Genomic DNA, 24645 nt, shown 5'->3' on the forward strand with positions numbered 1-24645 from the left:
CTTTGTAAGGCTTTTACCCTAAAACTGTATTGGCTTGTATTTTAACCGCGCAATGAAAGACTAATGAAGCATCATAGTGACCGGCTGTCATGGCGTGAACAAATTCGCCGGCAAATCATTTTCTCGCACAGGCCACCTGTGTGAGTAACCTAGTAAGACGATAATTTCGACCGCGAAATGGAGAAAAACCTAGGCTCGAAATTTTCGAGCCTAGACAGTCACTCGATACTGGGACAAGTTTGACCAGCTGGTGCAAGATTGGAGACCATACCAACCCTGTGATGCAGCAAAAATGCACATATACTCTCCAGTGGGGGGGCCACTCTCCAGATTCAGAGGACTGTTTGTTGTTTCACTATTCACTGGCATGGTTAAGTTTGATCAAGTTGTAAGTAAGCTAAGAGCCGAGGGCTCTATCAGTTATGTTGATGATGATTTTCATCTGGAAATTGATGAAGCTATTTACCATCAGTGTGTGATGGAATTGAGCCAAATTCCTAGGAAAGAACCCTCCACAGAAACGGCAGTCACAGACAAAAATAGTGCCAGTACTTCCGGAGGGCGATCACTGACTGAGGCTTCCACACAGATATCGCCCGCAAAATGTGGTATAAAAGTAAATTCTTCACGTGTCAAGTAGCTTAACATGCAAGGACGAGGAGTTCGACGCATGTTAACCCTTTGAACCCCAGTTACGCATATACGCGTAATTGATGGTCATTTTCTTTGTACCACTCGTGACGTCATCAATTTCAATGTCATTAGATATTCTTGATAGGCAGATAGTAGAACTAGGCTAGGCCTGTCCGTACAGTTGTCAGGTTTAGATATCGACGACATTCCGACGTCGCGAATCGAAAAACAACTTTATCAGGTTTGGTGCTAAAAGGGTGGTAAAATGGTCCACTATGCCTATGATTGATCAAGGTCCATTTCTAGGCTTCGCCCGTAATTAACATCCAACTTTCCACGGCAGCCAGAGAGAACATGCAACGCAAAAGGTAGCCAGACTAAAAGGGCGAGAAAAAACAAAGGAAAGGGGCAACAAACAATTTGCTCAATTTTGCACGTAATCCTCGAAAACTCTCTCCCTTTGGTAAAAAAAGCTATCTTAGCAAAACTTAAGCTTATTTAGCGTCGTGGCAGCCAAAAAACCTGACTAAACGGTAAAAAATGGTATTTTTGGCGAAAGTTTGGTACTCAAAGGGTTAACCCCTACTGAGCATTTTTTAAAGTTCCCTGACAGTTGGCAGGTACCCATTTATATTCCTGGGTAGACAAAGGCACTGTGAAAGGGGCGACCTGCACCGTTTACAAGGTTCTTTATAATTGGCCAAACGAAACAATAAAAAATTAACAATAGGTTAACAACACAAACAATAACCCTAGCCCAAAGAAGCTCAAAGAACAAAAGAGGCGCAGATTAACAAGAACGAATCAAAATAGAGGTTCTAAAGAGGTGCAGGTCAACTGCTGTGAAAGTAAAGTGTTTAGCTTGCTCTAGAAGGCGACGCAGCGCACGACTCACGAATGTGAAATAACTTACCACAGAGGACGAGGAGAACAAAACGTTGGATTACCAAACACATGGTAAGAACACTACATAATGTAAGTAAAGCAAAATTAAAGTAAGCATGCAGTTAGTCGTTTTCTTTTTCTGAGGTTATATCTACATTTGTATTTTCTACGACCTCTAGCAGTTCTCCAGTTGACGTAGTGCCCCTTTATTGCAAAGACCATTACAGTAAAATATTGTGTTTGTTTTGCGAAACGGTATTCTAGCATAGCTTAGAATACACCGTCTAAGACAACCGGTATATTCCAGACTACAATCGCACGTCCTTAGGCTAACTACTTATAAAATCTAAATCGAGTTACTTGAATTCTTTGACTTAACCGACTAAAAATACAGTCCACCGACCATGTTTTCGTGCGATTTCGGCATCAAAGCGTGCGCATGGTTATTGTCAGCGGAAACCTGATCAAATGAGCATGCGCCCGGGCTGAGTGAATATAATAGGAGAAGCAGAAGTTCCGTGTTTGCTACCGTTTGCGTAAACGCTATGCAGCAACACTGACTTCTGCTCGCTCAACGCGATAACTTTTGCCGGAGAACCTCTGCTAAAAAGGCAAATCCGAGGCTCCGAGACCTTGCGAAAAAAATTTGAGACTCCGAGACCGAAAGAAACACATGAAAAACGAGACTTCGTGACTCGTAACAAAAGCTTCCGAGATTCCGAGATCGGATCAAGAATTTCCGAGATCCACGATTTTCTGGGTACCATTCGCCACCCCTTGAACTGTGCTCGACGATTTGATTACCTCGCGCCTGGCAGCAGTCGGAAGCTGGGAGGAGCCGCCGAACATTTGTTTGACGGTAGCGAAAAACGCATTTGTCGGTTAAGCTGTGAATTTTAGAGTCCGCATGTTATTGAAAGGCGCAGTAAGTCCCAATTCGTTTGTTTTGCCGGTATTAATATCATGTTGTTATTCTTGGAGCCTAAATAAAGTTATCCCGGGTTGGCGAGTTGACCTTAGCAAAGCGTTTACAAGGCAGGTAGGGTTACCCTGGCGCTAGGGTTACTCTAGTCTGACTGGGCAGAATAATACAAAGGTTTTTTTCTAAGCTGTTTGGAGCTCTGTTCCCAAGATTCTGGTCACAAGGGCTACTCTTTTTCTCTTACTAATTTCGACTCCTATTTTTTCAACTTTCCCTAGCCCCACTATCTACCCCTATGGGCCACCCTGCATAAATAAAGTTTTACCTACCTACCTACCTACCCTGGACCTCCGAGGACAGGCAAACGGTGAAACGTCCTAGCACATTTGTCACATTTGTCTCAGACGCCACTAAGTTCTGGGGGTAACTGTTCCTTGAAGACGTCGAACAACAAATATTGGTTCGACGTCATTACGGACTCTCGGCACTCCCTCTTACGAATTCTCCACCCCAGAGCGCCCTCCACATATCGTGAGGAGCCTTGAAACAAGGAAGCGTTTCGTACCGGGATCCCAGTGGCCCTGGGGACAAGTAACCCTTCTCGGAAAAGCCAGAAGTTCGCTGATAACCTTCGAGTTCTCAGGCAAAGAAAAAGGAAGAAGTGTTACCAATGGCTCTGAAAAGGTATTTAAACAGACTGAAACCGTAATTCAGGTTTATAACCTTTCTTTTCTTTTGCTGATTGAGTTAGTTATGCGACTGCACTGCATTTTTTCTGACTTTTCCACCTAATTGCGAAATGACACTATAAGTTCTGTTGGTAATATCTGCTGTAGGCCTATTGGCAAACTTTCAAAGATCACGTTCAGACGTGCACTAGTCGATTCTCGTCGTTTCAAGAATCACCTAAAGCTAAACCGAAACCGTCAAACGCCACACTGCAACCTAGACGAAACTTGTAAACTTTTCCAACCTCTTCTGTGTACGTTTAAGGGCTTCTTTCGACAATACAGTAGTTTTACTTTATAAACACGGAAGGATGAAGATAATGACGCTTGTGCGGCCCTCTGGGTAAGTGGATACCGTGCCGTAAGCAATTTTTGTTCTTCGGTTCTCGTAAATTTTCGCGTACTAGAAATAATGACGAAATACGTGATTTCTGCATCCAGTAGCAATGAAGGAACCCTGATGAAAAAAAACTTTATTCAGTTCAGTTAAAGTACTAAAAAACAGAAGAAGTAAGATATACTGATATAGGAAGCGTCGTGTTAACTGGCCGAATTTTCCACATGGTTTCCCTAATGTAAATACACTCTTCGTTTAAAATGACAGCAAATATGATCACTTAGCATACCTCAGAGGATCACGTCAGTAACGGAAGATTTTTGTTAAGCTGTAACTGGACAGATATTTTGCTTAAAGACGTAGCTGAGAACCCAAGTTTGACACCGGTGAACAACAAATACACCCGAACATAAATACCTCTCGTCGCCTGCCCAAATTCAAGTTCTTTTTCTTCTCAGGTTTCCATGCCGAGTTGTTGATCTATGACGTTTTCATTTGCCTTTGCCATGCCATCGGATGCGCATACGTTTTTGTTAAACTCGGGTAGTGTTTACAAACATTACAAAACATTACCAAAACAAAAATCGAAGAACAAATTCAATCTTCCCACAATTTTCGACTTTTATACACCGTAATAGAAATTTTCTTTCCCAATCAAAGTATTGACAAACAAGCAATCGTCGTGCTTCGTATTTAAACGCACAAATTGGACAGTGCCCCGGCTGCCCGCTGACTGGGCAGAATTATCCAAAGGTTTTTTCTAAGCTGTTTGGAGCTCTGTCCCAAGATTCTGGTCACAAGGGCTACTCTCTTTCTCTCCTACTACTTTCGACGCCTATTTTCTCTCCTTTCCCTAACCCCACTAACTACCCCTGGACCTCCGAGGACGGACAAACAGTGAAATGTCCTAGCACGTTTGTCTTGGAAGCCACTAAGTTCTGAAGGTAGCTCGAGCAAGAACTGTTCCTTGAAAACCTCGAACGACAAATACTGATTCTTTGTCATTACGGACTCATGGTACTTCCTTGTACGAATTCTCCTCCCCAGAGCCTCTTCCACACATCCTAAGGGGCCTTGAAACGAGGAAACTTTTCGTACCGGGATCCCAGTGGCCCTTAGGGCGAGTAACCCTTCTCGGAAAAGCCAGAAGTTCGCTGATAACTTCCGAGTTCTCAGGCAAAGAAAAAGGAAGAAGTAGTTACCAATGGCTTTGAAAAGGTATTTTAAACAGACTGAAACCGTAATTCAGGTTTATAACCTTTCTTTCCTTTTGCTGATTGAGATAGTTATGCGACTGCACTGCAATTTTTCTGACTTTTCTACCTAATTGCGAAATGACACTTTAAGTTCTGTTGGTAATATCTGCTGTAGGCCTGTTGGCAAACTTTCAAAGATCACGTTCAGACGTGCACTATTCGATTCTCGTCGTTTTAAAAAAACACAGACAGACCTTAAACCGTCAAACGCCACACGCCAACCTGGACAAAACTTGTAAACTTTTCCAACCTCTTTTCAGTGTACGTTTAAGGGCTACTTTCGACAATACAGTAGTTTTACTTTATAAACACGACAGGATCTAAGATAATCTCGCTTGTGCGGCCCTCTGGGTAAGTGGATACCGTGTCGTAAGCGTAACCGTACGTACTACAAATAATGACGAAGTTCGTGATTTCTGCATCCACTAGCAATGAATGAACCCTGACGAAAAAAACTTTATTCAGTTCAATTAAAGTAATAAGCGTCGTGTTAACTGGCCGAACTTTCCACATGATTTCCCTCGTGTAAATACACTCTTCGTTCAAAATGGCAGCCAATATTATCGCATACCTCAGAGGATCGCGTCAGTAACTGAAGTACGTTTTTTGTTAAGCTGTAACACTTTTGCGATACCTGGACAGATATTTTGCTGAAGGACGTAGCTGAGGAACGCAAGTTTGAAGCACTGCTTGTCATGTGAGAATTCAAATACAGTTATAATTTATAAGCAGTGAATAGATATCTCTGGCGGAAACTGGAACTGTACTTGTGTCACGCAACATGCCACTCAATTTACAGAGCCTTGAATCAACCCCAAACGTTTTTGACTTACTGCAAGAGATTGACCCCATTAATTAAGTACTGTTATCTCATAGTCTTGAATCTCTATTGATTTTCTCCTCAGATATAGTATTTTGCACACGATATGATGTCAGGGAGAAAAGGCCATGCAAGAGACAAAAGGTACGGGGCATCACCAATAGCTCACACTCCCAGAAGTGATATCTTCTGGGAGATGACGAAAAGCAATGAAACTAGATACATCGCAACTTACAACACTAATTGGGGAGAGAAGGTTGTAATTTCCGAACCGGTCAATCCGTGGCAAGTGCTGGGTTTCTTCTCATCCGACGTGTCTTATGGGGCTATCAAGGCAGCTTTCAAAACGAAAATAACCCAATCCGGTCGCCAGAATCGTGCAATGGTATCTATAGCCTGCCATATCTTAACATCATCCGGTGACAGGTACACGCGAAAACCCGGCACGGACGAGTATATCGTTAGAAAGCATGACCACTTTATACTTGCAGCATGTGGCCACACAGTACAGCTTGAATTTGAGATCTCCACGAAGGCAAATCTGGTGGAACATAAAGACGAACACGGACGGACCTTGTTGTACACCGCAAGCAAGTCAGGCTTCTATGACACGTGCAAGATGCTCTTGCGAAAAGGTGCGACTGTCGATGAAGTGCAAAGAGACGGTAGCACACCTCTTCATGGTGCAGCATATTTTGGTCATGCACAGGTTGTTAGACTTCTACTGCAACACGGAGCCAGGACCAACCTACGAAACAACTGGGGAAATGCACCCCAGGACGAGAGCGCCACCTCTGAAATACGGAGACTCATCCAAACCGCGTCAGTCGACCAGATTTCCTCTCTTGCTGCAGATCTCAGGGAAAAGCAGCTGGTGTTGAGTGTGCGAGTTATTGAATATCAGGGAGAGGTCATTGCGAGAGAGCTTATTCGTGATCCTCGAGCCCTTGACGCGAGCACGCGAATGGAGTGGACAACTATCCACAGGACCTGGGAACTAGCATGGCATGGCACGCGGTTTGCATATTTGGAGTCAATAATAAAGAAGGGCCTTCTCCCCGCTGGTACAGGTGGAATCAATCCTGGAGCAGGCCACTTTCGACTCGGTGAAGAGCATTTTGGCATCCCCAACTGGGCAGCAGCAATCTTCGTTTCCCCTAGCATTCTTTACGCATCACACTCCTGCTATTCGGATCGAGTCTCTTCCGAATTCCAGCAATGGTGCGTTCTCGTCAAGGTCTACTGTAGACCAGGTACTCTGAAATCATATGACCCCACCGTTAAACAGTACAAGCCGATGGAAGGCGAACCTGATGCACCAGAATGTCGTGTGCCTGTCACTGAAGCTGACAAAAATGTCATTTTGCGTGTCGAGTCCACACGCAACGTTGTCGTCCGATCCTTGATATTCGTACGTCTCAGCTTCCTTGAGAATCAAGACATGAACTTTGCCCAAGCATTGAGACTCCTGCGCTAGTAAGGCAACCTACCAGCTTTAAGGTATATAAAGAGAGACATTTGGACATCTCAGATATCTGTATATATCAAGCAGAGCCGCCCTAGTTTCTCCTAATTTGCTTTAACGTTTCACATTTATTGTCGTAGTTTTAAGCTGAAAAATATGCACAGTATTTTTGTATGTAAGCGAAACAAAATATTTCAGCTTTTGATTATGGATTAAATACAACCACACTGTGATGTATACACTGTAAAGAAAGAGAATTCCCTCTCGTTTAAACTTTTCTGCAGTCGTGTTAAGATTGATCGGTCAATTTTCGAGGGAAATAAACTTTCTCTATTTTGCAGTTAGACCGGCTTAAGCTCATATTTTTTGTCTTCTATTGTCATTAAACTTAGCTTTTACAGATAATACCGAAGTAAAAATAATGGAAGAAAATCATTCGCCAAAACACTGATTTTGGCATTGAACTCGAGGTATTATATATAACATTGTAGGCGTTGTAGATGCGACAAATAATCCTGATATACAAATAATCCTGATATTTCGCTCTTATTAACCGAGCTAAGTCGGTCTGTATGGGAGAATCTTGACCGAGGTCGTGAGTAGAGACCAAACGCAGTGAGGTCTGTACACACGACCGAGGTCAAGGTTCTCCCATAGAGACCGACTTAGCTCGGTTAATACAATGTTTATTATATGGCAAAGAAGAAAACTTTAATTCCTTTATTGTAACTGGTTTGCTAACATTTTGCTTGCAAACGGAGATGAGCTTAACTTAAACCTGCCGAAATTTGCTCGTCCTCTTTACTTTTTTTTTTTCAGTTTTTTTTTTTTTTTTTTTTTTTTTTGTCATCACGCTTTTGGCACTTCCATAAATGATTGAGGAGAAAATAAAAGAAAACGGTGAACATTTTTGTATTTTAGTTTGCTACTTTTTCAACGCAAAATGAAAGCGATCTAGATGCCGGTCTAGATGGGGAAAACTACAATCCCAGACAAAAGGGTTGGGACACGAAGCAAGTTCTCCCCTCCCCCCACTTTCAGTGTTGATAATCAGGTGATTTTTACCTTTTTTGTTGGAGAAAACGCGATATTTTCCAACATTGATTAGGGGGGAAGGGGCATACGTGATACAGCTCAAGTGTCCCAACTACTTTTGGCCGGGATTGTAGACCGCGGTCAATATCGATTTCAGTCAATCAAATTCGTGAATTCGGTAGTTCCCAGTCCTTGTGAGACACAGCCATATAATGAACTGATATAATAAATGTAGACCCATCAATGACAAGTTTTATCCTTCAAACACGGGAACTATTTTTATTTCTATGTTCTAGGGCAAATGGTACTGAAATTTCCTTGGAACGTTTCCAAACGTTTATTCAACCGAAAATTCCGGGATTAAAATCAAATGGGTCAGAGATTTTCTTAAACTTGGATATACCCAACGAGGTTCTCCTCTTTCTCCGGGAATTCCGAAAAATGCTGCTCCGTTGCACTGGAAATCTCGGGAAATGTAAACCGTAATTTTTGGTCGAATAGAAAGCGCCCAGTAAGTGTCTTGCCCAAAAACACAGCGCAATGATTAAGGCCAGGGTTCGAACCCGGACCCTATGGCGCAAATTAAGGTACTTGTAAGTACCTTAAAAATTGCCAGCCAGAGAACGTGTGGCTGGTGGAGCTAAAGGTTCTTTTGTTTAACTCTCTGGACAGTTTTCAGAAACAAAAACAATGTTTGTAAACAAATATCTTCACCTTATTTCCCTCTGATGAATATTTGGGTGTTCTATTCATCAATGAACTCAGTCTATGATTAGTTTTGATTACAAATGTGATGTTGATCATTCCGGCACTATAACCAAAGTGAACGTAGCTATCAAGCAGGTAACCCGAAAACACTGACCCCCGGTCCGCGGACCCCCACTAAGGACCGGGTCCGCGGACTACCTATGGACCGGTCCACGGACTACCCCTACGGTCCCCCTCTACGGACCACCCCCCAAAATAGAATAAAAATATGAAACAAATATTTCACTTACGGGTTGTCTAATAGATTACTCGTGTCGGCAAAATTTCGAACGTTAGTGTGCAAGTTCAGGCTCGGGCACAAGTTATATCATTACACATTGCCATTTCCTTTGCTGCGGCCATACAGTATATGAAAGACCAGGAAGCCTCCAAAAAGCCTCCGGGGAGCCTCTGGGAAGCTTCGAAATTTTGTTCTTTCCCCTCTGCCATTTTTTTCAGCCCATTCTCGAGCGGATTCGTGAACTCGTTCCAGGCTTCTTAATTTGCTCAGCGGAATTACCGATACGAACAAACCTAAACAGCCTAACAACACCTCCCATAGCCCGATTGAGCCACGAATGAAAGTTAATAACTCTCCTTTTTGTCATCGGCATCCTCTTACCTTATGCTGAAAACAGCTTTGAGGCATTTTTTTTTTTGAGGGGGGGGGACGTGTTAATTATATTTTCACAGTGTAACACTCGAAATTTCGCCGATATGAGTAATCTATTAGGCAACACATTAATGAAATATTTATTTCTTATTTTAACACCATTTTGGGTGGTTTACGTAGAGGGGGTCCGTAGGGGTAGTCCGTGGACCGGTTCATGGGTAGTCCACGGACCCAGTCCATAGTGGGGGTCCGCGGATCGGGGGTCAGCGTTTTCGGGTTACCCCTATCAAACATTGAACTTGGAAATAAGATCGTCTGTAAACAGTGGCAATTTTAATGCCACAACGCTACGTCCTTAATCCTTAGGTCATGTGCCATTTATATACATCGAGGTAAAGAGGATAGCAGTGTTCACTGGCATTGTTAATTCAGAATTAGAAATAGCGCTAAATGCAACGGTAACAGAATAGCTAAGGAGATGTGACACCGTATAAAGCGTTCATGGAGCCATCCATTCATGAAGATTAATCAAAGGTGAGCGTTTTGATTTTCAAAGAGAATCGTGGTTGTGGAAACATCCTTTGAAACCTCAAAACCAGTTTGCCCATTACTGGTGGGTTAGGTTTATTTGTTTTCAAATGACTCTGTCCAGAAAGCTAACGAAAGTTTCTAATTTTTGCAAAAAACTTTTCGAGCATCTTGGAAACATTGTGGACCGTGCAAATCTTCGCAAACATGGCCCGGTTCGTCGGAGCGCGAGATGGCGTGATTTTGTCACACAACTAGTACTTCGTTCACACCAGCATGTTTAACATGTTTAAACGTGGTTTAACGGTGCTCATACAGTGCACACCCACAACTTAACAAGTTGCAAACCTGTTTGATAAAAATATGTTAGCAAGCCGGTTAGCGTAATCGACAAATCAGGGAAACCTAAACCGGATTTAGTAAAACAAGTTTAGTTGGTGCGGAGGGGGTATAGGACAATTATTCTGTTCACGAACACGACTTTGAATCGCCTTGGCTTTGGAATGTTAACCGTGGTAACGACTACTGATCTAACTGGCTGTACTTTGATTACATTTGTTGATTGGTTCCAGTGGCGACAAATAGTTCAGTCTGTGTTCAATATTGTCTGCTGACTGTTAAACTTCGGTTCGGTTCATATAAAAAAGAATGTTGATTCAAATAATAGACAGGAGTTGGAAGTCGACTAATGAAGTCATTTAAGCTATGAAAGTGAAGGCGTCGAACGCACTCTCATAATCTTTGATTACTGCTAGTTCCACAGTTAGTGTAGCGAGATGAGGTCCAATCGTCCGCCATCTTTAAAAGCAACGCCGAGAAGGCCTTGGGAACGAGGTAGGAGAAAAACTTCCAGATCGCAAGTTATGTTAGAAACCCATTTTCAGAGTTTGCAGTCGATGTTTTTGTAGCCGAGAGGAAGATACTGGTTTAAAAAGGCAAGTATAACTGGTTTACTTCTGAATAGGACTAGAAAAATTCAGGGAACAGTACAGTAGGAATTTCTGGTTTGATTCAATCCGGTTTCGTTTCAATATGATCAGAACCATTTCAATCAATTCGCAATCAACCAAAGCGACATAGCACCGGAACTCACGCCCAGCGCAGAACGGCGAATAACGTAAAACGTTTGTAAGCTCATGGAGGGAGCGGTTATAGCGAAAGTTAGTGATTTTTTACAACATCAAATGGTGCAGACGTTACAAACTGAGTATTCGAACTGGTAATATTCCCGCAACGAGTATACGTATATAAACACAGGCAAAGAGGACCACAATATGCAAATTTTGAGCTAGTCCTGTCTCCGGTTACTGAGTTGTGTTGAATTGGCCCTTAACCTTGTAACCAAGCACCTGAACAAACAACACTCCTCTGAATGTCGCATGAAGTCGCATTAGAACTCGTCACGCGTTCATGATCAATGGAATATTTTATGGAGTGATAAGCACCTCAGAATAAAGAAAACGTTTCCTACTGACTTTCAGTGTTGTCAGAATCCCAAGATACAAGATTCAATGAGAGCAATTGACAATTGGCCTAATTATAACGACTATAAATAGGGTTTCACACATGTTCCAGCGCGACATTAGCTTGAATAATTATGTAGCAACGATGACGTAATCTCCATATTAAGTTTGCTTGTACTCAATTCATCAAAGTTTTTAAGTCTTTAAACTGCTGGCCCTTCTCCCGAATACAAATACGTATACCTTTATTGTTTTCTTCGACTCAAGCAAGCAAAGGCATGTACGCAACGTAGTGATTCACACAGTACTGACAGTATAAAGTAGGCTTAATTAGGTCTCCTGACAGACAGCTACGATGTACATAGGTCCACATATAGTGTTTAACAATTCGGCGATGTTCTAATGATTTCTAGAGGCTTCGTAGAGTAATGACGGTCCCCTTTCTCGGAGGATTTCTAACCTTTTTTTCTTTTCTTCCGAATGTTATGAGCCTGTCTTCGAAATATTATTTATTGGTAAGAACAGATAATAATCCATAGTAACATGCAATAGACCTTGCCACGGTTTTCGACGCCATCTTGACGGGTAGGCAAAGCGGTCAGAAATTACAGTGTTTGTATGGGAATCCGATGGCAAATAACTTTTTCCAGATTTAAATTTTACACGATTTGGGAATCACAACGTTAAAATACTAGGCAAAAGTTTGTATTCATTAAGTTTGAAGGATGTATCCTGGCTAGAAGAGGCTCAGTTATTTTTTCTAATTTTCCATACATTTGTCTGCAAAATTTGGCTGGGTAGACGGACGTCTAGACGCGATTCGCGGGAAAAAAATCACAGACAAGTATGGTTAATTTATTTGTGAGGTGTTACACTGTACGCGTGAAACAATGGCCGTCGATAAAACCAAGAACATGGAACATTCCGGAACATCCCGGAACATCGAATAATTATAATAATTATGCGAATTATACTACAGGCTGAGAAATTTCTGAAATGTGATTGGCTAAGACCAGTAGTATTTAAGCCAAATTTGAAATACTTACATGTAAAAATTACAGCCAGTTTCCATGGTAACTGAAAAATTATTGTTTCTAATTTTAAAACAATGGCGGATAGATTTCCCGATTGTGACGCGAAAGAACTACAACAATTTAAGGAAAATGCAGAAAATTCGAACACAAAGAAAAGCACTAAGACCTGGGTTACTGTTTGGACCACATGGGCTGAAGAAAAAGGATACAGTCCAGATATTGTAAGCCACGAAGCCAAGGAACTTGACGAGATGCTTCAGAAGTTTTTCGCCGAGGTGAGAAAGAAGGATGGTTCAGACTACGAGCCAGACAGTTTGCGGGTAATGATAGCGTCCCTGGACCGTCATTTAAAGGAAGCAGGCAGCAGCATTTCCATTGCCAAGGACAGAGAGTTTGTCAACAGTCGCAAAGTACTCGAAGGGAAAGCTCGTTTCCTCCGTGAACAGGGCTACAGCAAACGTCCCCGTGCATCAAAAGCACTAACCACTGAAGATGAAGAGCTGTTGTGGTCCAAAGGGCTCCTTGGCAGCCAGTCTCCGAAGTCCCTAATAACCACAATGTGGTTTCTTTTGACGCAGCATTTCGGATTACGAGGCTGTCAGGAACACCATGACATGTATGTCGAAGATTTTTCATTCACCAAAGACGACAATGGCGTCGAGTACATCACGTACGAAGAAAATCCCACAAAAACGCGTCAGGGCGGCCTTCGCAAAAAAAGAAGAGTGGTTCAGCCGAAAATGTTTGCAACTGGTGGGCCAAGATGTCCAGTCAAGCTTCTAAAGACGTTCCTGTCACACAGACCCGAGGAAATGAAAAACAGTGGGCCATTTTACCTCGCCGTGATTGAGCGCCCTAAGTCTCAAGTGTGGTATAAGCGACAGAGAATGGGGATCCACAGCATTAATTCCTTCATGAAATCTATGGCTCTTCAGGGCGAGATTGAAGGTAAACGGCTCACAAACCACAGTGCACGCAAAACGCTGGTGAAGAAACTCAAAGCTGCCAACCAACCTCGCTCCGCAATTATTGGCGTCACTGACCATACAAACGAGCGCTCTTTAGCCGACTACGAGGAAGGCGATGAGAATGAACAACGGCTGATTTCCTCAATCATAAGCTCTGACGGTCAGGCAAGCACATCCAACCAACGCCGTCCTCTTCAGAATGTTGGCCTTTCCTCTGATGTGGAAAACACGCTGATGATGAATGAAGAGCGGTTGACTACAATCAACAATTTCCACAGCTGTCAAGTGACCATCAACTACCAGCTTAGCCAGAAGTTTCCCGAGCCGAGGTGCACCACAGGCAGAATCGATTGCAGATGATTGTTAAACTTTGATTGATGAGCCCATTAAAAACTTTCACTCTTTAGAACTGAGATTTACAGACATTCGAGTACAGTTTCATCACAGTTGTGTGATGTGTGACCATATGTGATGTTTAAGCGATCACATGTTTAATCACATGTCATTGTAAAGCCATTCAACTGCGCGTGACTAAATAAAAATATGTGTGTTATATGAAATGCAAAATTTCTTTGCCTTGTAGTATAAACAAAAAATAGCACGGTTTCTTCGGGGTATTTGGGACAAATACCGGCTCGTGATATTTCAAAACTCCCCAAATATCACTCGCCGCGGCGGCTCGTGATATTTTGGGGAATTTTGAAATATCACTCGCGGTATTTATCCCAAATACCCCTAGAAACCGTGCTATTTCCTATACAAATATGTAAAATTAAACAAAAATAAACTGGTGTCAGCTCGGAAAATAAAAACAAAACAAAAAAATAAGGAAAAAAAGAAAGAAAAATGAAAGTGACTGCAATGAGTGAAAGCTAGCAACTAAGAAGAGTAGTCCATTCCTTCCAGTCGTTCGCCGTCAGTTTAATCACGTGACTGTCCCGTATTCCCAGATTTCGTTCTTCACAGAAAACCAAGGTGGTGGCGTTCGAACTTCTCAATCAGACCTAAAAGTATGGGTACACGAGTGTGATGTCTTTATTCAATTCATTTCGTCAATACAAAGATATGCGTAGAATAAAATGAAGAAATTGTGGTCTTATAGGAAATAGATAGAGAAGACACCTCTTCAATTCAAAATACGCTGGGTTTCAAACGAAGCACACTATTGAGTTGTAACATTGTAAACAGATATAAATTTACCCCCTCTTATGCCTGATGGGGATAAAAACTTTGGTGGCCCTTTAGTTTTCGATTTTAGAAAATGATGAGTCACATGAAAACAATCTGTTGTCTCAAGAAATATTTGTTAGAAGTGTTGGCGATCTTAAATTGGATTTTAAGTGTCGCCAACAGTTCAAATGCATTTCCTGGAAAATATTTTGTCCAGTACAAGTTAATACTTACTTAATCAAAAATACTTCTATCTATTCATCGCTAGTTCAACTTCACGTGCAGATCGTTATCTGACATTCGATCGATCAAACTTAGTTTTCTATCGAGCCACTCGAACACCACCGAAGTAGACCAGACATACGAAGTACGCGCGTGAACGCGCTGCTCTAATCATTGATTGCTACCAGTTAATAATAACTTGCTTGTTACTCGGGCTTCCGGAAAAGCCGAGTCTACACTTGTTGGGTCATAGTGTCAGGCGTTCCTAGCGCAGCGGCGCGAAAACTTGGGATGATAAATAGCAACATGAAGACGGAACAGTAACAAAACTACGGCTACTGACTTAACAAGCAACTCTATGATGCTTAGATGAACACCTCAGATGTTGAAGAAATCAGAGATCAAAAAAGGAGACGCAATGAATTACCTAACATTCATCGTCCGAATCGTCCATGTTTGTGTTGAAAAACAGAGTTGCTATAAAAAAGGGACGTGACGCAATTGGCGGGAAAAAAGAGGAGCCTGCACTCATTGTAGTCAGTTGAATGAATACCCAACGCTCCCTACCCCGCCCCTACCGACTCCCCTATCCCCAATATATCTTTTCATATTTCGAGCTGATACCAGCATATTTTTATTTATTTTAGTTTTGAAAATTTAATTTTACATATTTTTCTCATAATTATCATAATTATTCAATGTTCCGGAATGCTCCGGAATGTTCCATGTTCCTGGTTTAATCGACGGCCGTGAAACAATTGTGTAGCGGAGAATCGTTGTTCTTCATCAAGTTTTGGAATTTTGCATCATTTTGCAAGCCTTCCGCTGCACCGAAAACCCCAAAACAAGCTTGTATTTCGCTTCTCAAATCGGCAGAAGCATGTCCCTTAATTTGTTGACAAAACAGGGGAATGAATCCCAACTGCTCTTCCATCTTTCATGATACTTTTGGGTGGCGAAACAATTAGAGCGACAACATTCGCATTTATTTGCATCATTTTTGCCGTTGCGTGGAGTTGATGTATCAGATTACGAGTCATATTACGACATATTACGACTCATCATGTGTCGAAAAGACATGAAACAGGTCGAAATAAGTAATGTGATATCATCATGTCATGTAATTCTTATCTCGAAAAAAGATGGTTGTCATATGGCGCGCTATCTGCGCGTTTGGGTGTGAGTTGTTGTTTTGTGTGTGATTTCTGTTGCTTGAAGAGTCGGACTACAAGTCTCGATGTAATACTACCGGATTAAATTCTGCAAAAGCCAGTCGGCAAAATTGTAATAACGTCCTTCGACCGAAGAAGATCAACAACATCTTCTTTCTGTTCATCTTTGAGCGAAGAAACGTGGAAATTTCTCTAAACAGAATTCTAACAACCGCTAAGGCAACCGTCTGCAAACCGCAAAACGCGGTTGGACGCAATCATGATCAGCCGTTGTCAAGGTGATGACACTTAAATCGCCTTTCAACTAATAGAAATTTTCCGTTTCTGGAGAAACGGGCAATTCACTTTTTTCCTCTAATTTTTCTTGGTCCCCACCCGATTCTATCCGCGCGTTAAACATCAAATAAAAATACGAGAAAATAGAGGGCTGTGAACAGTCCAATTTCGTAAGATGATCGTCGCTCACAGCTTGAGCAACGGTCGCCTATGCCATGTAAGCTCCATTTGTTCGCCATCATTTTAATCTCGTGACGGTCCCTTATTTTCCGTGTAGCTGAAGAGATCAATTGGCACCACATTTGTTGTTATTGTTTTCTTAGAGAACGAAATCTGGGTAGAGTACCTGTCCCCGGGGTAAGGGCGCTCGAGCTCTCCAATCAGACCGAAAAATATGAGACTAAACAGTCTACGTAAGTTTCTGATTTCTTTTCTAGTCTTAATTCAATTCATTACGTCAACGATATCCGTACACGCGATTTCTCATGGTTTTACACGGCATATAGTTTCTTGTCTAAAATAGTTCGGATTACGCAAGCACTGATGATTTATCGATTTTCTATGCACCATGAATTTACGTGTATCGCCTTCAGATCCCTACCCCAAAAAAGTATTTGTTACTGTGCAATATCTGTACGATCATTATAATGAATAACCTTTGTCTTTAGATGGGATGTTTGTTCTCAAAGAAAAAGCGTGATTACCATGCATCAGGAAGAGGATACACAAAAAGAGTCGAAGGCTATTCGTCGTCATCTGGAAGCTACATGTATGGTTCTGGTAATGGCGATAGTCGCACGCTACATAGAAGCTATCCAACCAGTAGCTGGAGCTCAACACCATCGTCGCCATTACTAAAAGGATATTCCGTCGGTGGGAGCAAAATCAAAAGCTGTGCCGCTAATAGTCCAAATGCAGCGTCAAACGGAAGGTATGGTGATCTTGATTCAAAGACGACACCTTCTAGAGGTTATGATGCAGCTGCTGTCGGGTTAAAACCAAATAAAGCTTCTGCAGCTCCTGTTTTCAGATCTGCATCAGAGAAGGGCTGTACGATTTGCAGTGTCAAATCTGTGCTACCCAAAAGCCATGGTACTAATAACCCATCGGCTTCCCTCAAAGTTTCTTCTAAAGGAAGCTATTCGACTGCTGGGTGGAGTAGAGCACCCGCTACAAATTCTGTAGCTACGGTTGATGTCGACCGGGAATCAATTGAGGGCTTTTCTGCTGGTGGTGCAGGAAGAGGAAGAGGGAGAGGAAGAGGACGTGGAAGAGGAAGGGGCATCGAACGCTATGCTACCGCCAATCGTAGACTGCCATCAACAACCGGTCGTAACCATGGCTGCGATACGGAGTCTGATTCAAACCGCATCGGCTGACGACATTTCATCAGTTGCTGCATCGCTCAAAGAGAAGCAGCTTGTACTGAGCGTACGACACATTGAGTATCAGGGAGAGGTCATAGCGAAGGAGCTTACTCGAGATCCTCGCACCCTTGATGCAGACACACGAGCAGAGTGGAATCGTATTCACAACACCTGGGAAACAGCATGGCATGGAACTCGTTACAAATATTTAGAGTCCATAATACAGAAGGGCCTTCTGCCCGCTGGTTCAAGTGGAATTAAGCCGGCAGCGGGCCACTACAGTCTTGGCGAAGAGCATTTTGGCATTGCTAACTGGGCGGCTGCAATCTTCCTCTCGCCAAGCATTCTCTACGCGGCACACATCTGCTACTCGGATCGAGTCTTTTCCGAATCCCAACAGTGGTACGTTCTCGTCACGGCTTATTGTAAACCTGGCAGCTATAATTCATATGACCCCACTGTTTTCAGCTACAAGCCAATGGATGGCGAACCCGTCATGCCAGAATATCGCATACCCGTCCATGAAGCTGATAAGAATGTCATTTCGTGTGTCTAGTCCACACGCAGCGTTGTCGTGCGTTCCCTGATCTTCGTGCGCCTTAGCTTTCTTGAGAATCAAGACATGAACTTTGACCAAGCAATGAGGCTCTTGCGCTAACAAAGAATTTTCGTATTTCAACTGATATTGTTAATAGCAGAGATCTAGATCATGGTTAACATGGACTCCTCAGTTTGCTTGAAGATTTGTGCTAACTTTTGCCGCGTTTGCCGCGTTTAAAACAGCTATTCGTCGCGGGCGCCCTGAAATCCACAGAGACCAGGCTATCGTGGAGCGGTTCAACCGCACGCTCGCCGAGCGCTTGTTTGGGCATCAGTATGCTTTTGCCTGCGGGCCAGCGGTCTACTGCCTGGGTCAAAAGGCTCCCCGACGTTGTTGCCGCTCTTAACGGCGAAGTCACTAGTCTTATCGGGAAAAAACCAGCTGTCGCAATCAAAGAGAAATCTGTCACCTCCAAACCCTCTACAAAGTATTCCAGACCTGTTGGCTTGAAAGAAAAAAAGCTCCCCCCACTCATCAATGTGAGATATTTGTATCAGCCCGGGGAACTTGAAGGGGGGACAAAAAGAGCCACAGACCCAATCTGGTCTTTGAAAGTATACCATCTTGAAAGAGCTGTAACTAAACCGAGAGAGCCTGTCGTCTATTATTTGTCTTACTGGCCTAGGCGCGGCTTTGTTCGCGAAGAGCTGTTGGTTGTGCCTCCAAATACGCAGCTTCCTCCCGAACAAGTCCGTGCCTGATGTTTTTGTGTCCGTATGCCAGTGTGTGCACGCCGTCTTCTGCTATCCATCGCTTCGTGTCGAACGCCGACAGCGAGACCTTGTCCACGCGCATGCCGTAAATCTCGTGGCCCTCGCTTCGCAAGATGTTCATCCCGTGCCAGAACTGCTTTTTCTCAAACAACGCCTCTTTGTAGTGCCCATGCTGGATCTCTTTTTTACCACGTTCTTTTTTACACCTTTTGCCTTCTTGACGTTTTCTTTTTCTTCCATGATCGAATATATTTTCAGCCGTATAGCCACCGCCTCATCAATCACCCTTCCTGCGCACTTGTCTTTCATCTTCCCCAGCACCTTTTTGTTTCTGCTGCTGAATAGCGAGTACTCTTTGGGATAATTGCTCGTATCGTATAAGTCGACGTCTTCCTCCATGTCTCTGTAGATGTCGTCTGTCTCGATTTCCATGAGCAAATTGTGTCTGTGTAGATCAGCTCGCACTTTTGGTTATCTGGTTTTCATGCGGTTGTAGAAGAAGACGTACATCAAAATCTTGCTGTTCACTAAGATTGTCATGCCGGTGTATATCGGCTTGTCCAAAGGCAGCCGCGTTTTGTGCATGTGGATGCCCGCCAGGTCGTTTCCGAATATCTCGTGCCTTGAATACGAGGGGCTGGCCATCAGGCGGCGGATCTTGTAGGTCTCCCAGCTTCGGACGATCTTCACGTCAACACGGTTTCTCAAGTTTTCCATAGTTTTGCAGAACACCGAGTTGTTCATCAGTTTGCAAAAGTTGGTCTCGAAATCGCTCTTCGCTTCTTTCCTGAACTCCGTGTTCATCCTGATGTAAGGCCCCATCCACCGCTCCTCGTCGAACTCGATTATCCGGTGGACTTTTTTCAAACGTATTCCCTGTCTGAGGTAAAACTGCAGATTTTTGTAATGGACGACGTACTTGCTTTTATCCTCCAGCGTGACAACCCGTTTCTCGCTTTTCGGAAAGTCCAGCCCCAGATCGTCCATCATTCTTTTTTGATACTTTGACATCTGCTCCACCCCGATCGCCTTTTTCTCTGGCGCCAGCGGGTAGCTGTTGTGGGATTCGTGGAGCTCCTTCGGACACTCCAAATCCACCTCTAAGATCCATCCTATCCGAGAGTTTTCTTTCAGCTTCATGATTTGCTCTTCGGTGGGCATCACTCTCTTCCACTTGAAGCCTACTTTGGGCAGCGGCAGGCTCGTGGCCCAGCCCTACAGATTGTTCGCGTCCAAGTAGGTGATATATTTTTTCGGCTTGCATGGGTCGTAGTCGGCCGCCCGCGGATTGTTCGCCTTCGCGTACCGCTTGCTAGCCAACGAGATGCCGCCCCGCACGCCTTTTTCGATGAACAGGTGCATGTCCAGATCGGTCAAAAGCTCCAGCTCGATGCCGGTCTTTTTCAGCAGCGCATCCCAGCTCAGACAGAGGGCTGTGTAATAATGAGCTGGGTCTAGCCCGTACTTTTCCATACAGACTTTTCGGAGGTTTTCGAACACGTCTGCTTGCAGCATGACGTCGGTTTTCACGTACAGATCGTGATAGTCGCCGAGGGTTTTGCATGCGAACTCGGCCCAGACCTTTTTCGTGTGGGCGTACTCTTCGTCGGTTATCCCTTTCTCCGCCAACTTCGAAAAGAACTCTTCTTTGGCCGGAAGCTCTGTCTCGGCGAACCTTTCAAAGGCATCCATGTATTCGTAAGGATAAATACCTTTCTTCAGGAGCAGCTTCCTTTTTTCGATCTCTTCATAAGTTTTTTCCGTTATTTTCATGTCTTCTGGTGAGCTGCCCTTTACCAGCGCGTCTAAGCCTCTCATCATGAAATTAAGGCTGTCTACGAACCTCAGGTTTCCAAGCGAAAAGGAGATGTATTTCTCTGTGTTGTTCGAGATGCAGCTTATTTCTCCCTGCACCCGCGCCATGGCCTGCATCAGCAGGTGTCCATCGTAGCCCTTCAGGTTGTGGAAGACCACCGGTATCGGCGCCGTTTTGGGTTTTATGCGGAGCTTCAGGTTGCAAGCGTTGTGCGCAGCCCCCGGTATTTTCCGGTTAGGTGGCAGTGGTCTTTCACCGCGTCTTTGTAGTTTTTCACTAAGAGTGGCTCTTTGCAAAATTTGCAGTCTTCATTGTCTGGGCCTTTAGGCTTTCTCTCTCTCAAAGGGCCCACAAACCCATTCATAGTCTGGTAATAGCACCTTTTATGGCTTTGGCCGCGGTACTCGCCGGTGTTAGGATTGAACACATTGATCGAGTCTCTAAACTCTGTCTATACCAGACTTTCGTTGAACAGGTGACATTCTGTCGCGCTGTTGTATTTACGCCACTCCTCTTGCGTCATAACGGTCGACTTTTTGTCGGCCAGCTCGGCCCTCATCACCTTTTCGTGGTACTGAAGGCTCGCCAAAAACCTGTACACCGTGTCTTTCCCGCGGCACACGTACGGACCGTGCGTCTGGCCGTCGCTTTTCACGATTACGTATGAAAAACCGCAGGGCTCGTGGATCTCTGTTTTGATCGTTGCCTGACCTTTTTTCGCACAGCCGTGGATCTTCCTTATTAACGATTCGAAGTCGGCGTACACCACGAACGGCGCTTTCATCTGTTTGTGGTGGTTCTTAAACTTTACCTTGTTTTCGCCCTCTTTGGGCAGTTCTATCCTCGTCGGCCTTTTCAGCTGCCCCATGCATTCGGGTTTATGCCTTTCCAGCAGCTCTGCCGTCGTGTAGCCGTGCAGACAGCGCTCGCAGAAATGTTTTACGCCTCCGTGCTTGCTTTGGTCGTGCAGCAGCGCGCTCAGCCTTCTCACGAAGGTAAAGTGCGATTTTTCTTTGTCCTGTATAAGCACCAAATTGATTCTCGGGACGCTTACCTCTTTTTCGCTGAGCCTATGCACGATCACGCGTTCTGTTTCCCAGCCAAACACGTTTATAGCCAGGAACGGGTTTTGCTCTTCTAGCCTATTTATCTGCTATACGGGCGTTGGGAAGTCTATTCCTGTAAATTCAGCCTTCTTCTGTGGGATATCTTGATGGCCTTGATACGTTCATGCCGTCTTTCGGTGGAAATAACGCCGCACACAGCGACCATCTCAAGCACTGGTTGTCTCGGTTTTGGACGTTGATGATCGCTTTTTTGTTTTGTAGCTTTTTGGGCAGCGGCATGTAACTGCCTCCACGAAAAGGCTGGTATTGGGCGACATTGATGTAGGCTTTCAAGACGGCTTCTACCACCCAGCCTGAGCCTCTTTGAGACCATACTTCTATTTCTCCTTTGAATTCATCGATTGATCGGCGTAATACGTCGCTTACTGTAGCCGCGTTGTTTCTGTTGAAAACCATGGTGTTACTCTGTTTGAAATAACGCTTCATTTCTTGCTTTTCATCATCTCTAGTTATCGAAAACTTAACGTCAAGCGCGAACTGCGTTTTGACGCTTTTCAGGGTTTTAATTTCATTTTCTATCACTTCTGCAAATTTTGATTTTGTTTTTTGTGCGAATTTCAAAAGGTCGACTTTGAATTTATAGGCTTGTGGAACTTCCATTTTCCACACACGAAGCCATTCTTCGAAGTCGTTTTTTACCAACTGAAAATCAAAATCCCTGCTGGACCTTATAGAGGGCTGGAGTCTCGCGTTCTCTTCGCGCGAGATAGGGCCGTAAAACGTCTCTATCACATCAGAAGAAAACCTTGACGCGGCCATGGTTGCTTTATACCAAGGCAGGCGGCTTGTTCAATTGGACAAAATTCTGGATCAAAAATCATACTCGCGCAAAGCGAAACGACTTAAAAGGCCGAGATTTGTTTGATTCACGGCTTGCAAGATCAGCAATCACACCCGCCTTAAACACATGTATAATGGTGATTCTAGACTCAAGGCGGTTTGTTCTAATCTAATAAGAACGAAACACCTTGATCCAGAATCACCATTGTACATGTGTGTATTTTAATGCCCCTACGCTACGTCCTTAATCCATAGGTCATATACCATTTATATACACCGTGCTAAAGAGGAGAACAGTGATCACTGGCATTGTTAATTCAGAAATAGCACAAAACGCAACGGTAACAGAATAGATAAGCAGATGTGACACCGTATAAAACATTCCATGAAGTCATCCATTCATGAAGATTAACCAAAGGCGAGCGTTTTGATTTCCAAAGAGAATCGTGGTTGTGGAAACATCCTTTTAAACTTCAAAACCAGTTTGCCCATTACTGGTGGGTTGGGTTTATTTGTTTTCAAATGACTCTGTCCAGAAAGCTAACAAAAGTTTCTAATTTTTGCAAAATTTTTTTCGAGCATCTCAGAAACATTGTGGACCGTGCAAATCTTCGCAAACATGGCCCGGTTCGTCGGGGTGCGAGATGGCATGATTTTGTGACACAACTAGTACTTCGTTCACACCAGCATGTTTAACATGTTTAAACGTGGTTTAACGGTGCTCATACACCGAATGCAAATATGGCGGACCACTCGGTCGGCGCCCGGGACGAGTCGCATGAAAGCGAGGGTAGTCAGGCTTTGATGTTTTGTTTTGACAATGCTTCCCCAGAAAAGTCTTGCTTCGTCGTCGATCTGGTCTATTTTATTTAGCTGTGGCTACAAGCTGCTGTGTTTCTGAACGCTACGAGAAGGGATATAAATTTTCCACCGTTCGCCTCTTAAGCTTAGGGAAAATAGTGGATCAATCCAACTCGTTGAGACGAAGGAAAGGAGTTCACGATCGCCGCAGGAACTAAAGTTTGTTCGCTACAGTTTACATTAGAAGATCTTGAAAAATCGTATAAATGACGAGCTTATGTGGAGTCTGGTGGTGTTCCAACACGATTTACATGGCCAGTACCTTCCCCAAAGTAAAGAAAAGCTCCTCTTGAAAAACAAAGGAAGAAGTTGACTTCGCGTCCACTTGCACGGAATCGGACGAAACAAATACTACGGTGTAATAACCAAGCGAATGAACTTCAACTGCCCCCATCGTTTTATCCAGTGAATGCTTTGAGCCAAATGAGGACGACTTGGTGCTAAATGCGGTCGCTTGCACATTTTCTAAGATCTTCCAGCCTGAACAAACAAACTCTAACAGTTCCCTCGGCGATCGTGAACTACTTTCCTTCGTCTGTTTTCCCTGAGAGGCGACCGCGGAAACGGAAAAAGAAAAACACTTTCTCTGCTGTGGAAAATTTCAATTCCTTCTGGTGGCATTCAGGAACACAACAGTTTATAGGGAGGGCGAAACAAGAACAGACCAGATCGACGACGAAGCAATACTTTCCTGTCAAAACAACACATCAAAGCCTGACTAGCCTCGCTCGCATGCGACTCGTCCCGAGCGACAACCGAGCGGTCCGCCATATTTGCATTCGGTGTATACCGTGCACACCCCAAAACTTAACAAGTTGAAAACCTGTTTGATAAAAATATATTAGTAAGCCGGTAGGGGAAACCTAAACCGGATTTAGAAAAACAAGTTTAGTTGGTGTGGATGGGGCATAGGACAATTATTTGTTCTGTTCACGAACACGACTTTGAATCGCCTTGGCTTTGGAATGTTAGCCGTGGGAACGACTTCTGATCTAACTGGCTGTACTTTGATTACACTTGTTGATTAGTTCCAGTGGCAAAAAATAGTTCAGTCTGTGTTCAATATTGTCTGCCATCTGCTAAACTTTGGTTTGGTTCATACAAAA

General features: G+C 43.6%; 2 protein-coding genes and 1 pseudogene across 3 annotated transcripts; 2 read left to right on the top strand and 1 right to left on the bottom strand.

Moving 5' to 3' along the window:
- Positions 1–318: 318 nt before the first annotated feature.
- Positions 319–17021, top strand: LOC145486685 (uncharacterized). 2 transcript variants are annotated; one of them, XR_014049325.1, is made up of 3 exons: positions 319–4723; positions 5667–10803; positions 16943–17021. XR_014049325.1 is itself a non-coding variant. In XM_081465399.1 (2 exons), the coding sequence occupies exon 2, from the start codon at positions 5688–5690 to the stop codon at positions 7056–7058; it is 1371 nt and encodes a 456-aa protein (XP_081321525.1). In that variant the 5' UTR covers positions 319–3124; positions 5667–5687; the 3' UTR covers positions 7059–7582. The 2 variants fall into 2 exon arrangements, 1 of the variants encoding a protein (XP_081321525.1); XM_081465399.1 differs by lacking the exon at positions 16943–17021 and having other exon boundaries at positions 319–3124; positions 5667–7582.
- On the top strand, positions 12384–14464 carry LOC145486687 (uncharacterized protein KIAA1958-like). Its single transcript, XM_081465401.1, has one exon. It carries the CDS (start codon positions 12541–12543, stop codon positions 13792–13794), a length of 1254 nt encoding a protein of 417 aa, XP_081321527.1. The 5' UTR covers positions 12384–12540; the 3' UTR covers positions 13795–14464.
- Positions 17022–21222: 4201 nt separating the features above from the next.
- On the bottom strand, positions 21223–22155 carry LOC145486690 (uncharacterized; annotated as a pseudogene).
- Positions 22156–24645: the final 2490 nt, after the last annotated feature.

This window comes from Orbicella franksi, chromosome 5 (assembly GCF_964199315.1).
Source record: "Orbicella franksi chromosome 5, jaOrbFran1.1, whole genome shotgun sequence".
In the NCBI taxonomy this organism is placed as follows: domain Eukaryota; kingdom Metazoa; phylum Cnidaria; class Anthozoa; order Scleractinia; family Merulinidae; genus Orbicella; species Orbicella franksi.

Bases quoted from the DNA above. Each gene is read 5' to 3' on its own strand.
- LOC145486685 (XM_081465399.1), top strand. From the start codon at position 5,688: ATGATGTCAGGGAGAAAAGGCCATGCAAGAGACAAAAGGTACGGGGCA.
- LOC145486687 (XM_081465401.1), top strand. From the start codon at position 12,541: ATGGCGGATAGATTTCCCGATTGTGACGCGAAAGAACTACAACAATTT.